Here is a 17,072-nt window from a genome sequence, read left to right as displayed (position 1 = left end):
GCACCCCGTAGGGAGAGCCGCCCAGCGCGAAAGGAAGTACAGCCTACCCCAGAATGGTGCCGCACACACAGAGAGTTAACGCAGCAAGATGACACAACAAAAAGGAACACAGATTCCTGTGCCGCTGACAACAACAGAAGTGGACAAAGAGAAGCAGCAAATAGAAACAGAGAACAGACAACCGGGGCGGGGGGGGGGGGGTAGATAAATAAATAAATAAATCTTAAAAAAAAAAAAAGATGAATGGACAGACAAATCTGGTATATCCATAAAATGGAGTATTATTCAGCTATAAAAAGAAGTGATGTGCTGGTGCATGCTACAACATGGATGTACCTTGAAGAAGTCATGTTGAGTGAGAGAAGCCAGACACAAAAGGACAAATATTGTATGATTTCACTTATATGAAATACTTAGACTAAGCAAATTCATAAAGACAGAAAGCAAAATAGTGGTTTCCAACAATAGGGGGAAAGAGTCATAGGAAGTTATTGATGAGTGATTATGAATTCTGGTTTGGGATAATGACAATATTCTGGAAGTAGATAGTAGTGAAAGTTACACAGTATTGCCAATGTACAATTGTCAAAGAATTGTCCATGTAAAATGGCTAAAGTGATTTTTATGTTATGCATATTTTACAACAAAAAGTAAATGTTATTTTAAAAATAATATTACAAAAAATTAATTTCATGCCATTTTATATTTTATATGCTAATATATATTTGTAAAAATAATATAGATACATTAATTTTGATGAATAATAATATAGATGAATGAGTAAGAGTAGTAGTAGTAGAGATTTTCTAATTTTATTTAATAAGTTCAAATCAAAACACAATATCAAGATCTACATGCAATAAATGAAAAATAAAAATGAATATGGGCTGTATAGATAGCTCAATTCTCATAATGTAATATTTAAATCCAAATATGAAATGATTTAAGCTCTTTACTTTAATTTCTTATTCTCATCTCAGTGAAAACTCTTAAAACACATAAAATCTCAAATCTCTCAATCCTAAAAGTCTATCTGTAGATATCTAAAGTCTTCAAGGCACATTAATGTTTTCTAGAAAAGAATGCTCTTTTAAAACTAAGACTGCTAAAAATACAGAAGCATGTATCAGATACACTAAGGCATTTTGGGCTGAAATGTCTACCAGCATGAGATTAGCCTTGAGCTGAGGTGGCCTGAGGACCAGCACTGGCTTCTTCCTGTAAATCATCCCGTGCAGAGGATTCTGACTCAATTGGAGACTTTTTTTCTTCTAGTTCAGCACATTCATCAGAGCTTTCATTCTCCATTGCACCTTTATCATTAATGATGGCAACAGCCTCATCTGCAGCTGCATTGGTCGCCTCTGGGGTGCTGTCAGCGTTAAGTCTTGTAGTTTCGCCTGGCTCTACTTCTTTAACCTCTGGCCCAGTTTCAATGTGATTTGCTGTCTCCACCAGAGCAGCCCCTCCACCTTCTGGACAGGCTGAATCCTCTTTTATGACGGCATCCGTAGCACCTGGAATTTCTTCAGCCTCTATCACCTCAGCTTCCACTACAGATGCTTCTGGGGCTTCTGAACTTGCTTTCTCAGCTTGCACAGGGTTTTCTCCTTCACCTTTAAGATTTAGTTCATTAAGAAAAGTATTAAAGAGCATGGGAACACAATGGAATGCTGTGCAGTCATTTTTTAAAAAGAAAAATCTATATGTACTGTTACATAATGGTCTTCAAGGTAGATTAAATGAAAAAAAAGGAAGAGTATAGTACAGTATTATTATTTGTATTAGACTAAAAGAGGGATGAATTATATGCTGAGGTAGTTGCATTTTCAAAGACTCTCCAGGAGAATTCAAACTGGTTTCATTGATTGGCTCTGGGGGAAGGGAAACGGGAGATTTGCTTTAGTGTAAAACTTTTTGAACCTGTTAAAATGGTTAGGTTTAAAAACTTGGAAAAGCCTAAAATAGTTAAAATCCTGTTAAAGATTTTTTAAAGAAACATTACATATATTACTTATTCAAATACAAAGAACAAGAAAACAGCGAAGCTGTCATATGAGATAGTATGGAAGAGTTGTCAACTTACTGGCTGTGTGACTCTGAAGAATCATTTATCCTCTCTAAACCTCAGTTTGAAAAAGGGGCATAAAACAAAGGGCTATACAAATGCTGTCTTTTATTATTATTATAATCAGCCTTCTCATTATCACATTCAAAATATTTATTGATGATATTCTCTTGTTGTCATGAATAAAAAGTTAAAACTGTTCCATAAACAACTGATTATCTCTATCCTGAATTAGTGATCATGGTTATTGGTAATGATAGCATTATAGCTGAAATGAAAGTGTGGTTTAAATGAAGTTTAAATGTGGTTTAAATGAAGTGTGGTTTAAAGCACACAGTTTAAGTCAAGGAATATACACTGAAGTGAAAATATTAAGGTTCTATCCCTGTGGTTGCCATTTTATCAAAATCAACCAGATCAACTGGGGGACTCAATATACACAGCAGATTCTAATAATGTCAAATGTACTTTCAGCAAAGACACAAGGGTAGTAGTCATAGCCAAACTGAAATAAAAACTAGAGAAATTAAAGGAAATCTCTGTTTATTATTCCAAGCTCCTGAGAGAGACAGATACTAATATTCTGCCTGTGTGAATGGAACCTTGAGTCAGAGCGCTTGAGTCAGGGCTAAGTAATATTACCACACAAAGAAGTAAAAGCTGCTGAACAGCAGTATAAATGTAAAGGGTTTTCATTTATCAGATATACTCATCCAAAATGCATAACAATATTTTTTAGGTTTTGGTTGGACTTTTCCTTTCTGCATGAATGCCTACTCAGAGCCACTCTGGATTAAGTTAGTACAGAAGCCAAAAGCAAATAAGACGTTGCTAGACACTTAGTACCTCAAAAAAAAAAAAAAAAAGAAATAAATTCACCTTACCTTGAACCGGATGTAACTCTGCTTTGTTTTTTTCTTCCAAATTTGTTATTTGTTCTGTGTGTTTGGCTCGCTCTGATATGACTGTCTTGTAAGTCTGAAAGCAAACGTGTGCTTAGGTTTATTTCTTGAGCTCTAAGATTCATCATGTCAAGTTCAAAGGCGTATATAATTCTCCATGTAATTATCATTGGAAGTCCAAACCATAACCATTATGTAGCAAAGAAGAGAAATCAATATACACCATCTACTCTTTGGAAACCTTTGCCATTATAGAATCCTTAGGAAAGAAAGAAACAAATGCCCCTATGGGTCAAAATTAACTGAAAACATGCATACAAGACAACAGATGAAGAAAAAGAAAAAAAATAATAATAATGCTAGAGCCAAAATACCCTGACAGGCATTTAAAAATATCCTCCAGCATTTATCCCAGAGAAATGGCAATTTATGTTCACACAAAAACCTGTATATGAATGTTCATAGTAGCCAGAAACTGGAAGCAGTCCAGATGTCCTTACGACAGTTAAATGGATTAGCAAACTGTGGTACATTCATACTATGAATACTAGTCAGCAATAAAAAGGAATGATATATTAAAATATATGTGTATATATATTTTTTTGTTTTGTTTTGTTTTAAAAGACACACATACAAAAGGAATGAATTACTGATACATGCAGCAACCTGGATAAATTTCCAGGGAATTATGCTGAGTGCAAAAGACAATTTCAAAAGATTACATACCTTATGGATTTCATTTTTGTAACATTATTGAAATGAGAAAATTATAGAAATAGAGAACAGATATGTGGTTGCCAAGGGTTAGGAGGAACAGATGAGAGGCAGGAGGAAAGTGGGTGCAATGACAAAAGGGCAACATGATGGATCCTGATGGTGATGGAACAGTCCTGTATACTGACTGTGTGGTGAATACACAAATTTATAAGTGATTAAATTGCATAGCACTAAATACATACATACACATAAGTGCAGGTAAAAATCAGTAAAATCTGAATAAGGGGGATGGATTTTATCAATGTGGTAATATTGCATTATTAAAATGCATGATGTTGCCATGGGGGTAAAAAAGATGAACGGTATATGAACTCTTCTTTTTTTTTTAGGATTTATTTATTTTTCCCCCTTCCCCTCCTCCCACCCTGCTGTTTTTGCTGTCTGTGTTGTCTTCTCTTCTCATTTTCTCTCCTCTAAGATTCACCAGGATTCGATCCTGGAGACCTCTGATGTGGAGAGAGATTCCCTGTCAATTGTGCCACCTCAGTTCCTGGTTTCTGCTGCACTTCACCTTGACTCTCCCCTTGTCTCTCTTTTGATGCATCATCATCTTGCTGCTTGACTCACTTGCACGGGCACTGGCTCACCACACAAGCACTTGTCCAGGCACTGGCTCAATGAGCAGGCACTTTCTCTTCTTCTTTTTCACCAGGAGGATCCAGGAATCAAACTCAGGTCCTTCCATATGGTAGGCGGAAACTCTGTCACTTGAGCCACATCCACTTCCCTGCACTATTTCTTATAACTGTATGTGAATGTCAGCTATCTCAAAGTAAAAACTTAAAAATAGTCTTCCAAAATGACATATTCACTGATCCCAATGAAGATCCTTCACGTAAGACTAGTGTTAGTCATTAAGAGCATCAATATCCCTGACCTGAGGAAACAGTATTGGGAATAAAGCTATCTTAAACATAGGCACAACGTGCAGCCTTCCTTTATTTCAAATTCAAGTGGTCTTCTTTGGCCTGTATTCATATTACATGATGATATTTTAAAAATGAAAATCTCACTATTCTAATAATATTGTGTATATTATTTCAGCTTTGTTAAAAATGTAGTGGTTGATCTCCTAGCAGTATTCATAGATTTAAAATATAGGGAAACGGACTTTGGCCCAGTGGTTAGGGCGTCCGTCTACCATATGGGAGGTCCGCGGTTCAAACCCCGGGCCTCCTTGACCCGTGTGGAGCTGGCCATGCGCAGTGCTGATGCGCGCAAGGAGTGCCCTGCCACGCAGGGGTGTCCCCCGCGTGGGGGAGCCCCACGCGCAAGGAGTGCGCCCGTAAGGAGAGCCGCCCAGCGTGAAAAGAAAGAGCAGCCTGCCCAGGAATGGCGCCACCCACACTTCCCGTGCCGCTGACGACAACAGAAGCGGACAAAGAAACAAGACGCAGCAAATAGACACCAAGAACAGACAACCAGGGGAGGGGGGGAAATTAAATAAATAAATAAATCTTTAAAAAATAAAATAAAATAAAATAAAATATATACATACTTGGTATTTTCTAAATGTTTATAATCAGAAACAAAGCTTCATCTTAAAATCATGCTAAGCAAATTACAAGTCCTTCTTTTTCTTCATTTTACAGTGTTTTAAAATTAGATTGTGAAAGTAGAAAATTTGTAACCTTGGGAGCGGGAGTGAAACCAAAGTGACCCTTTCACAAACTTCCCAGGGTTTGGTGAACTCAGACTGAATCAGCTGGCTTTGAAACCTGCAGAGCAAACAGGATCAGCAGGAATGTCAATCAACATTTTTGTATAAAAGCAGAGAATATTCTCCTACTAGGGTGGAAGCTCCTGACAGCTATAGGACCAATATGCTGAATCAGTGTTCTCAGTTCTCAGTCCACTAAAACTGAACCAGTGCAGAAGTTTACATCCCAGAAATGACCACCCTAGCAGCACCATCTTAAAGAATTTGTCTTATTGTTCAAAACAAACAAACAAACTAAAACTTTCGGTAGGATTGAACAGATGACATTATTAGAATAATTCATGCTCATGAATTACTAGCCCAGAAAATCTAGCTTTTCCAAATCTAGCATAAACAAGCACTAATTAGATACAAGGCCTATTAGAAGAGAGGGTCTCAAATTTAGACACTGGAAGTTAATTCTGAATGATATTTTCATTTATTAAGTGCAAGCATTTAAAATATGCCACAATTGTTATAAACCGATTCTGACATTTTTTTTTTTAATACACCCATAACAAGTCTTTCTTTCTGTATGTAACTGAGAAGAGAGTGACTCTAGGAGCGAAAGTCCAGAAACTGGGTGAGATTTCTCGACCAGTTGCTTATTTCTCCAAACCATTGGATTGCACAGTGCAGGGATGGCCACCTTGCCTAAGAGCAGAAGGAGCAACAGCCCTTTTAATTGAGCAAGCCACCAAAATAACTTGGAGGCAACCTCTCACAGTCTTCACCCTACATACACCAGGTGAATGATGCTTGAGGCCAGGGGCCACTGATGGCTCACAGTTAATTATATACCAGGCTCAATAACTGGAGACCTCTGAGGTGTAGCTAAGGGTGTGTCAGACCCTCAATCCAGCCACCCTGCTACTGGCAGAGGGCCCAAGATCAGACCCTGACGGACCCTGTCTCCAATCCTGCCTTGAAACTCAATCAAAACTACTCAAGGAGGCCAGATTTAAAAGATGAGCTTCTAACAAACCCAGACTTTGAGTGGTTCACAGATGGAAGCCGTTTTATTAGGGAAGGAATTAAGAGCACAGGTTATGCAGTAGCCTCTCAATTTAAAACTATAGAGGCCCAAGCCCATGCCCCTGGAATCTCAGCCCAGAAGGCAGACCTGATTGCCCTTACCTGAAATTCAAAGGTAGAAGCTGGGAAGAGAGCTAACATTTACAGACTCCAGGTATGCCTTCTCCATCCTTCATGCTCCCTCTGCTGTGTGGCAACAACGAGGTTTGCTTACCAACAGTAGGCTACCTATTAAGCACAGGCAGGAAATCCTAGACTAAGTAGGAGCTGTTCTGTTACCCCAAGAAATAGCAGTTATGCATTGTCCAGGGCATCAAAAGACAGACCCTGCTTTAGCAAGGAGATATGCCGGAGCAGATGCAGCCACTAAAGCTGTAGCACAAACCCAGGTCTCCCTCCTACCCCTTATTCCAGCACCTGTACCAATGCTTTGAGGCTCCAAAGTATACGCAGGATGAACAAACCAGGGCAGCTAGCCAGGGGTTCCCTCTGGAAAGTGGTGGGTGGCTTGTTAAGGACACTCAAGTCTACTGGCCAGAAGCAGTACAGAGGAAAGTCCTTCGCGGACTTTACCAAGCCACTAATCTAGGGAGGGACGTCCTAACCAGCTTAGCTAAATGGGTTTTTGAAGGTCAGGGCCTGGTAAAAGCAATCAAAGAAGTTACCAGGACTTGCTCCCTACGTGCAAGTAATGACTCTAACAGGAGACTTAGCCATCCTCTCCCCTTAAATCCCCCTGTTCAGCTTCGGGGATCATACCTGGGGGAGGACTGGCAGGTGGAGTTTACCCATATGCCATCCTGCCAGGGCTATAAGTACCTCTTAGTACTGGTAAATACTTTTACTGGATGGGTGGAAGTATTTTTCCCACTAGATGAAAAACAGCAAATGAGGTGGCTAAAGCCCTCCTGAAGGAAATAGTTTCCAGGTTTGGACTGCCTAAGTCCCTCCAAAGTGATAATGGGCCAGCCTTTATTAGCAAAATAACCCAGGGTCTATTGATGCCCTCGGAATTAAATATCATCTTCATGGGACTGGGTCCTGGAGACCCCAATCCTCAGGGTAAGTAGAAAGAGTAACCATTAAAAAAAATTCTACCTAAACTTTGCCAGGAGCTACATCACCTCGGGTCACCAATCTACCCATAGCCTTACTGAGGCTGCATTTAGCTCCAAAAAACCTACTTCCATTTAGCCCCTTTGAGATGGGTTATGGGCAAACTTTCCTTGCCCAAGACCTGCTACTAGATCAGGAAACCCAGGAACTCACAAAGTATTTTAATCAACCTGGGAAAAACTCAGCAAGTCATCCAGGAGCTTGGAGACAAAATCCTTCCTAGCCCCAACCATGAGTTATCTTTACCTAAAGTTAACCCTGAAGACCAGGCCCTGACCAAAACCTAGCAGGAGAACAGGCCCCTCAACTCTCAGTTAGAGCCTAAATGGAAGGACCTTCCTCTGTGGTTTTAATCACCCCCATAGCTGTTAAAGTTAAAAGGATTGCCAGCTGGGTGTACTTATCCTGAGTGAAGTCAGCTGCCCAAGGAAGTGCCAGCTCACCAGAGGCACCTAACAGGACATATGAGTGCCAGCTATTGGACGACCTGAAATATCTCTTCAAGAGACAAAGCTAAGTAGTGTCTATGTAAAAGCCAGCTATTCCCTCTAACTCTAGCCCAAATGCCTATTGCTAGGGGGAGGGCAAGCCACATACCCTTTAAGAAACCTTGTCTTGTTTTCATTTCCTGTACTTTCTCTATACAATAACTAAAAGGGCAACGCCTCTTCTCATCCCCCTCTTAGCTGTTTGAGGCATAACCACCACCATGGAAAACTGGGATTGGCAATTTATACCAAACTCCATTATCTATTACAATCACTCCCTAAAGCTAACTAACAGAAGAAACTAGCTAAGCCTTAGATGCTCTAAGACCACAAATGGACTATCTTGCTGCTGTGGTGTTGTAAAATCACAGGGCCTTTAACATGCTAACAGCAGCACAAGGAGGAACATGTCTGTTCCTTAAAGAGGAATGCTATCTCTACATAAATTATCCTGAAATAGTCCTAAACAGCATTCAAAACCTGCAAAATAAAGCCCACCAACTTTGGAAAGATGCAGCCTTTAGAGACACCTGGTCTTTTCTACTCTTGTGGTCCAGTATCCTTTTAGTGGGAACTACATCCTCAAAATTCTAATTAAGTTTATTTCTTCCAGAATCAACACCTTGTTAGCCATATGGGGATTTCACCTGGCTTCAGCCACGGTGCCAGATTCATCTTCCCTCAACTGTGATAGAGTAGCAGGAGGGTTTCAAACCTTGTCATGTAGGATCTACTGCCCCTAACCAGCAGGAAGTTAATTACAGAAGAATGACGATTGTCCTTCAGTATCCCCTTAAGAATTAGGGTATAAACCTTCTGAGAGGGGAGTTAAAGCAGGCTAGTTTGGGGAATAAGACTAATCTGGCACCTGGAAGGAAAACATTGCTGTGAAACACATGACCATGGAGACCTCACAAGATGACTGCTGGAAGAACCCTGCAAGAACCCCTATTCAGAATGAGATTTCATCTGGGATTAAGGAAAAGCCTCAAATATTATCAAGCGGCCTTGTCATTGGGCCCCCCAGGCAATTGATGGGTGGGGTAACCAATCAAAACAGCAATCAACTGGGATTCCTCCCCCAACATTAGCAAAGTGGTAGAATAATTAATGATTCATGAAGCAAGCACGGAAGTTAAATCATCCCGGTTATGCCCTTTCACTCCCTGTCTGGACCAGCATGCAAGTAGCCTACAGACGTGTAATCTGTAATGGGGATTTATAGTCTGTAAATTAGCATTTTACCTGTTTTGCCCTTTCTCGCTCTGCCTGGACCAGCCCACAAGTACACCTGGGATCCATAATCTGTTATTTTCTCCCATTTCTCTTTTCCCCTTGTCTCAATAAACTACTAGCCTAACTAACTGAAAAAAAAAATTACATATATATATACACACACACCCATACCCTCAAAAAAATCAATCAGGCCTCTCTCAGATTCTAAGAGGTCCTACTAAGGGAAGCTTTACTTGGAAATGAAAACCTGCTCTTGGCTAGTGAGTGTCCTCAGTTCATCAAAATCTAATGTAGGGAGGTGGATGTGGCTCAGGTGACTGGGTGTTTCTGCCTACCACATTGGAGGTTGCTGGCACGTATCCTGGTGCCTCTTCAAGAAGACAGTGAGTGGGTACAATGGGCAGGCACAGCAAATGGACACAACAAGAGACACAAGAAGAAAAAACATAATGAGAGATGCAACAAAAGCAGGGAACAGAGGTTCCCGATGCCTCCTAAAGAAGACAGTAAGCTGACATGATGGGCAGGCGCTGTGAGCTGACACAACTAGATGACACAACAAGAGACATGGGGAGGGAAAATAGAATGAAAGACACAACTGGCCCAAGTGATTAGGCACCACCCTCCCATATCAGAGGTCCCAGGTTCAGCTTCTGGTGCCTCCTAAAGAAACAAGGAAGAAGAACAGACACAGCAAGTGAAAAACAACAAGCAGGTGGAGAGAATTTTTTTTTTTAATCTAATATAGAATTTGTTTTAGTACAGGACATAGAAGGGAGAGGGACAATTAGAATATAGATTTTTGAGAGCCTCACATCATTCTGTAATTCCTCCTGAAAGTAGCCTAAGATTTTTGAGATCAAAGCTTCCAACACTCAAGATTAAAACTGCATACTCTTAGTGATGGAAGGTAATTTAGGGATCATCACCTTTTCCGATTTCTACCCCTGTTATGCTGAGAGATGAGGTCAGAAAGGGTTCTCAGTGATAGCTCCTCAACAGCTTTCCAGTTTAAATTCCTTTAGCAGACTGGATTTGCTTGTGTTTGGCACTGGTAAACATTATTAGGGGCATAGTGATATCCAGATGAAATTCAGTGGTCCAGCTTTCCAGATTATCACATAGCCTAGTCCTAATCTGCATTTTTCCAGTGGCCTATATCCACCTTGAGTGGCCCTGGTCAGTGAACTCAACACTGGAATATGGTAGGAGCAAAGGAATCTGAATAGAGTAAAAGCTGATAGATTAGTGACGGACAAGAATATAAGTGACAGTTTGAAATTTCCTCACTTCTTGAGGCCCTCAAAATTCTGAAGATTAGAATATGTATTTTGGTTTGGCCCTACTACACAATCCCACTATTTACTACAAATGTAGTTATGATTGAAAATCCCTTTATGCATATTTCTGTAGGGTTGAACAAAAGTGTAGTGAATGCATACTCTTATAGTTTCCAAAAAATTTATAATTATTCTGCTCTTATTAATAATGAAGGTTAGCTTTCAATTTAGAACATTTATGACAAAATTGTAAATGACTCAGTCAGTATCTTACTTAACTCATAAATGTTCTATTATTTCAGCTCCTAGATCATGGTTTGTCTTACAACTTTAACTACTCTTACTAAAGAAAATCCTGCTGTGACCAATCCCATATATTCAGAATGTTGTTTGTCTAAAAGCATTTTCTGTTTCTCAACTGAGATAACTTTTCAGTACATTCTTAAATATTGAAGCAGACGTAATTTGGAAGTCATTTGTGAGTAGATGTGTAAAATAAGCATACACTGAATGTATATGTATACCATGTGTTAGAAATAAAATAATGTTTCTGAAACTCAAAAAATAAAATGAAATGAAATTTTAAAAAATTACTTACATGTTAGCAGAGATGCTGACTAGAGAGAAGATTTTAATAGTAGAGGGTTGATCTTACAAGTTTAACAGTAATTACCTTGGGGAAATGAAGTAGGGGATCAAGGAGGAAAACATAATTTTCATTTTATATATGTCTATACTTCCTAAATTTAAAAAAAATATGAATAAATATTACATTTTTGAATAATAAAAAGCTAGTTAATCTTTCAATGTCACTTATTAAATGTTAATAATAATGTCTATCTTATGGAATTATTGTAATTATTATATGAGCCATGAACCTGGAATATGATAAACACTCAATAAATATCAATTATTATTACTAGCATTTATAATAACATTTTTATTTTATGGAAAGTCATTCCATGGTTAGTGGTATAAGAACTGTTTTGATTTTATTTTTTTTTAAAGCATCATATATTTTAGTTTATATATTCTTATATTTCAATTGATGGTAAGGTATTTTCTGTTGTGTATGCTTAGTAACATTTAAACCTATTGCTATGTTGTGTGTTTAATTAATCCCATGTCCTGGCCTTGACACTGGTTTGAGCTTTACCACAGTTGTAAAATATCTGAATTACTCAACATTATGGTTATTTAAATACTTACATAATATCCACCAGCACTGACAGTGACACCTACAACCAGATAATATATCATATTTGATCCAGATGACCCATGGAATTTGTTAGATGACATCCAGCGAAGAGATACTAGAAAAGAAGTTTAAACACAGTTAGCTCTATCACTGAAGTAAAACTATTTTAAGTAATTGCCTCTTAAAAAAAACTTCCTCAGTGATCTTAAAATCTATTAACATCCAGTTATTTTAGCTTAAGGGAGTATACAGCAATAATTCCACTTGACATTCTACTAATCTAATCTGTTGATACTTATGTAACCTGTTATCTTGATATGTAGCATTATGCTTTTCTTGGAAGGGGTACAGATGAGAATAAAGAGAAATGACAAAACCATTAAATGATCTTAACAGTCAGATGATATTCATATTAACAGTGAAATCCACTGTTATATTTTTTATATAAAATCTTATGGAATCTAAGTATCTTTTAAAAATAAATAAAAAATATATTTCAAAACAAAACAGTGAAATCCATTTACTCTATGTAACATTATAGGATTCAATGGAAATGATTAGTTTTTCTAAAGTGAATTAAATATAACTTTACTTAAAATTTAATAAAATTTGTGTGTATATGTTAAATAAAGCATGTATGTTGAAATCTAACACATTTCTATGAATCTATAATACAAATGTAAAGATAGGAAGAAATCTCAATTTTTCTAACATAAAACAAAGATGGGCAGCTATAAAATTATTTCAAGGCAAGTGCTGAAACAGGGTTGAATCTGAAAAAGAAGTACAATGCTATACAAACTAATAGAGAATATAAAAGTGCTATATTATTATATTTAAATATATTTATACTGTAATGCTAATATCTGTGCATACCACAATGCCCCAGAATTAAAATTTTTATAAAAGGTGCTTAAAGCTGAAAGAGCTTAAAGTTGACAGGGCTGAAATTCTTTATTTTAAAAATAAAGACATATATTTATTTGTTCAACAACTATAGCTGACCACCTACTATGTGTTCAGCGTTGTCAGAGGCATTGAGGATACAACTGTGAACGAGAGAGACAAGGTTCCTTGCCTCAAGTAACTCATAGTCTAGAAGGAAACAGACATACAAAGAAATAGTGACAGGCATATAATCACATGATAGTATAACAAATGCCAGAATTAAGTAGAAGGTACAATAATATGCATGAAAACATGGTGAAAAACTTCAACTATTAATAGGTGATAGGTGTAGATGTCACAATTGAATAGACGTTTACTTGAGTTTTGAAGGAAAGTAGGAGTTTGTCAGATAAATAAGAAAGGGAAATGGCACTGGAGGAAGAAGGCAAAGCGTGGGCAAAAAAAGCACGAAAGCTGCATGACCAAGAAAGTGCAAAGTAATTTGTTTGGCCTGACAGAGTAATGGTATGGAGACAAGTGAGAAACTGTGATTTGCAGAGGGCAAATCTCAGATATTTGTACTTATTACAAACTTTGTCAGTAACAAAATTTTACGTATGTTTTGAGGTACTGGGGCTGGGGGGTGAACCTGGAACCTAGTATGTCAGAAGCCTGCACTCAAGCACTGAGCCACATCGACTCTCCTGTTTATGTCCTTAGTTTGGATTTAAATGGCTGTTGGGAAAAATATTTATTTCTCTATAAAAGTGCTCAAGGATACTCTAAGTGATAGTACCTTTGCTTTGTGGTGGGATTTTGTTGGCTTAAAAAAATACATCTCTTATCAAATAGAGAATATACAGTTTTTATATTTCTCAACCAGACAAAAATAACAAAAAGATATTTAAATAGGAGAAATAAAGAAAATTTTCAGGGATTTAAGTAGACACTTAAATTCAAGGATAATGTATGCCAAGGTTTTTTTTTTTTAACAATAGCAGGGGAATGAGAAAGAAACACTGAAAAAGGATTAATTTATTAGACACATTTTAGCACATTCATATAATGTGAAACAAATAAACCCTAATTTTTGCAGAAGAATATTTACTTATATGAGGAAATATTTACAATATATCAAGTGAAAAGCCATAGCAAAGTTATCTGCACAGGACTATTCCAGATTTGTGGAAGCAATACAAATAAAAGGATTTGTGCATTAAAAAATGCATAAAGGAGGCACATGTCTTAATACTATATACTAATATGTAAATAGTGGTCTTCTCTATTAGGATTAAGGTGACTTCTCTTTTCTATTTTGCCCTTCTATTTTTCCAAGGATCTATTACAGACCTAAATTATTTATTCATTATGTTACATTTTAAAAAAACAAAAACAGGAGAGCAAAATTTGATGAGACACTTAAAAATTTACCCATAGATAAATGAAACAGCTTTATTTTTCATCAAAGTAAGAAGTATGGATAAAAGGTTAATAAATGTCCACAAATGAAGACAAATATAAGTGCAGGGTCAATAATAGGTTTTAAAACACATAAATCAGAATTACGAAAACAGCAATTAGATGAAAATTAGAGAAAGTCAAGCAGTATTGCTAACTACACATCCAGAATTTTGAACTACTTTTCTTTTGTCCCAAGTTAGGGAGGAAATTATTTGAAAAGTGCAGTAACAAAGAGGGTACTCTAAGTTTGCGTGTGGGGTTGCCGGCAGGTACAGCACAGAAGGCTTTGGTTCGGCTGGTCTTTCTCCCAGCCCCAACCCCATCCCATCAGCCCCGTTACCTTGCAAAGCTTAAAATTAATGACTTCCCCATCTTTTTCCTATTTCACCTGTAAAAAGATTGCTCTTTCTCACTCTGTACAATAATAATCTAGAAAAACGAAAACACTTTTTTGATGTTAGTTACAGCGCAACTTCTTTTCCACGAGAATTTCGAGAGAAAACTGAAAGCTGGCTGGATCGACCTCCCTTCCCTCCCACCACCACCATGCAAGGCCTAATCAAAGTGTAAAAAAATTTAGCACAGGAAATTTCTGCAGGAATCTCTCAGGCTCGAATTCACACTACGAGTTAAACGCTACTTCGGAAGCCTCAGGTAGAAACCGACGGCGTGAAGGGAGACTGAAAACTTGGCAGCTGGATCGTCTAAATGCCTCCCCCAGCCCCCGACTCCCGCCGCAATCAGCAGAGGGGGACAGAAAAGAGAGGGGTGACGGGTGAGGGCTGGGAAGGAGCGGCTAGGGCAGACCTGTATGCCACCCAGGGCCGCAGCTGCTGGGGTGGAGAACAATCTCTCTCGCTCACAGTTTTTAGGCACCTACTACGTTCCAGGCACTATGTCAGGCGCTTTAGTGTATATTAAGTTTTATTTAATAAATTCCAGCTCGCTCTGCAACTTCACTTTTAGGAAACTTCAGAATACGCATCCCCAAATCTACGGATTGGTCCACAGAGGCAGCTCCACACCTGCCTGCAGTCCCAAAGGAAAGTGCCCCGAAGGCCCCTTCCTCACCGCGGGGAGCCCAGGGACCAGCAGCTCGCGGGGTTCAGGCTGCAGACTCCCCACCAAGTCTCGCATTTATTTACTCAGGGAACATTTGTCCAACTGCTACTGGCCCAGGCACTCCCTTCGCGCGCCCTGCCTGGCTCGCGCCCATCTTCCCTGATTGCTCATGAGTTTGGAAAAGTTGGAGAACGAATAATAATAATATTCCACCTTAAAATAATAATAAAAGTGGTAAGCTTCACGTATGCTAGCCAGGCACTTTTCTAAGCGCTTTTTATTACATACCAACATTAAAACTCACAACCAGTCCAGGAGGCGGCAACTACTATTATTCCCAATGTAGCGATGAGGAACTAGATTAAACAGTTTGCGTGAGACAAGATGCGAACCCAGGGGGTCTAGTCTGGTTTCGAAAGCCGCGCTGGAATAGTTCCTTACTTGCAAAGACTCCGAGCGCTTCGGAGCGTCTTCCCCGCGAGCCTCCGGGGGTGGAGGGGTGCGGACTACTCCCCCCACCTTCATTCCATCTGTCCCGCCCCCCCGTCCCCCCAATCCCAGGCTGCTTCCGCTGCTCGGGGTGGGCTCTGACCGACCCCAAGGCCGCCTAGTACAGGTGCACCCACGGATCCCACTTCCGAGGCGCATGTCCTCTCCTGCCTGGACCGCGGGAGTGGTGCCCGGGTCCGCGCGTGGCACTCACCGTCTTTCCTGAGCGGCGCGGGGCTGGCGGGCGCCCTCAAAGGCAGCGCCAGGGTCTTGGAGACAGCCCTGCGGAGATACATCGCGCCGGCGAAACGCAGTGCACAGGCCGGGGTGTGCTAGACGCAGGCTGCCCGGGAGCGGCGAGCCCTGGGGCGCCCCGCCCCTGGGAGGGGCGTGTACCCCTGCCCAGCCCCGCCTGGGCGGGTGGGTGGGAGGTGGTCATCTGCGCTATTCTTCCCCAACCTTCTCTCCAGGCTTTCTTGCTGCCCCGGGGTCCAGGAAGTTGATGGCAGCGTATCAAAAAGGGGTCGGGAACTGAGAAGCAGCCACCAGCAGCCCGATGCTTTCTGATCCACTGAGTGAAGCCTCTCTGAGCAGACATATGTTTCGGGCAGACCGTAAATGTTTCGGCATTCGCGCCGGGGTTAAGTCTTGGATATGATTTCTACGCATGATGCAGTCTGAACCCACTTTATCTCACGCACTCTGTTCGCTTTCCTAGAGAAGGAAAGAATAACGGAAAGTTTTCTAGGGATGTAGTCTGAGGAAGGTAGCCTCAGTCTTCCATTAGTGCAGTGAGTAATGTTCAGACGCACAGGAAAATCCCCAGGCAATGGCTGAATCTGGACAATTCCTTGTTACAATGACTTTGAATATAAACGCCAACGAATCTGTGTGTTCCTTTATGGGGCATGAAATTAGTATTTCCGTATCAACTGAAAACGCTAAATTATGTTTCTTCCTTCAGGTTTCATTTTCTTGCGTCATAGTGGCTACAAGGATCTATAATGGTTTGAATACGGAAACCAGTCATATAAGCTTGTAACATTTTCTAAACGATGTCTTTGTGAGGGATCGTTTCCCACTATGATAAATCCCTTATGTGTGTTTCACACGTCACAGTTTATAAAGCACTTTCACATATGTCCTTTAATCCTCACTTCAACCTTATAAGGGAGGTGACAATTATTCCCTTAGCAGATGACAACACATGGTGATGTGGAATGGGTGTTAGACTCCTATGATCATGAATAAATAAAAGGGAATATAATATAGCCCAGTTCAATTTTTTTCACTGTCCCGCCACATGTTAATAGGCACTTTTGCTCATTTGCTGTGAATAAATACTGCTCAGAGGTTCTAGTATTGAACCCAAT

At 39.6% G+C, this 17,072-nt stretch overlaps 1 protein-coding gene across 1 annotated transcript; it reads right to left on the bottom strand.

Annotated features, from left to right (window-relative positions):
• Positions 1–796: 796 nt before the first annotated feature.
• On the bottom strand, positions 797–16,413 carry MGARP (mitochondria localized glutamic acid rich protein). Its single transcript, XM_004471956.4, has 4 exons — positions 15,914–16,413; positions 11,811–11,914; positions 2,953–3,046; positions 797–1,616 (listed from the first exon to the last, which is right to left on the bottom strand). The coding sequence occupies exons 1-4, from the start codon at positions 15,993–15,995 to the stop codon at positions 1,174–1,176; spliced, it is 723 nt and encodes a 240-aa protein (XP_004472013.2). The 5' UTR covers positions 15,996–16,413; the 3' UTR covers positions 797–1,173.
• Between the last annotated feature and the right edge of the window lie 659 nt (positions 16,414–17,072).

This window comes from Dasypus novemcinctus, chromosome 1, assembly GCF_030445035.2.
Source record: "Dasypus novemcinctus isolate mDasNov1 chromosome 1, mDasNov1.1.hap2, whole genome shotgun sequence".
In the NCBI taxonomy this organism is placed as follows: domain Eukaryota; kingdom Metazoa; phylum Chordata; class Mammalia; order Cingulata; family Dasypodidae; genus Dasypus; species Dasypus novemcinctus.
This window is presented reverse-complemented; position numbering and strand designations above follow the sequence as displayed.

What these genes read in the sequence shown, in the direction of transcription:
- MGARP (XM_004471956.4), bottom strand. Translation starts at nt 15,995, where the DNA reads ATGTATCTCCGCAGGGCTGTCTCCAAGACCCTGGCGCTGCCTTTGAGG. An exon ending in TCAGTGCTGGTGGATATTAT is followed by an intron (nt 3,047 to 11,810) that starts GTAAGTATTTAA and finishes GTTTGCTTTCAG; the next exon opens with ACTTACAAGACAGTCATATC. An exon ending in AGAGTTACATCCGGTTCAAG is followed by an intron (nt 1,617 to 2,952) that starts GTAAGGTGAATT and finishes TAAATCTTAAAG; the next exon opens with GTGAAGGAGAAAACCCTGTG.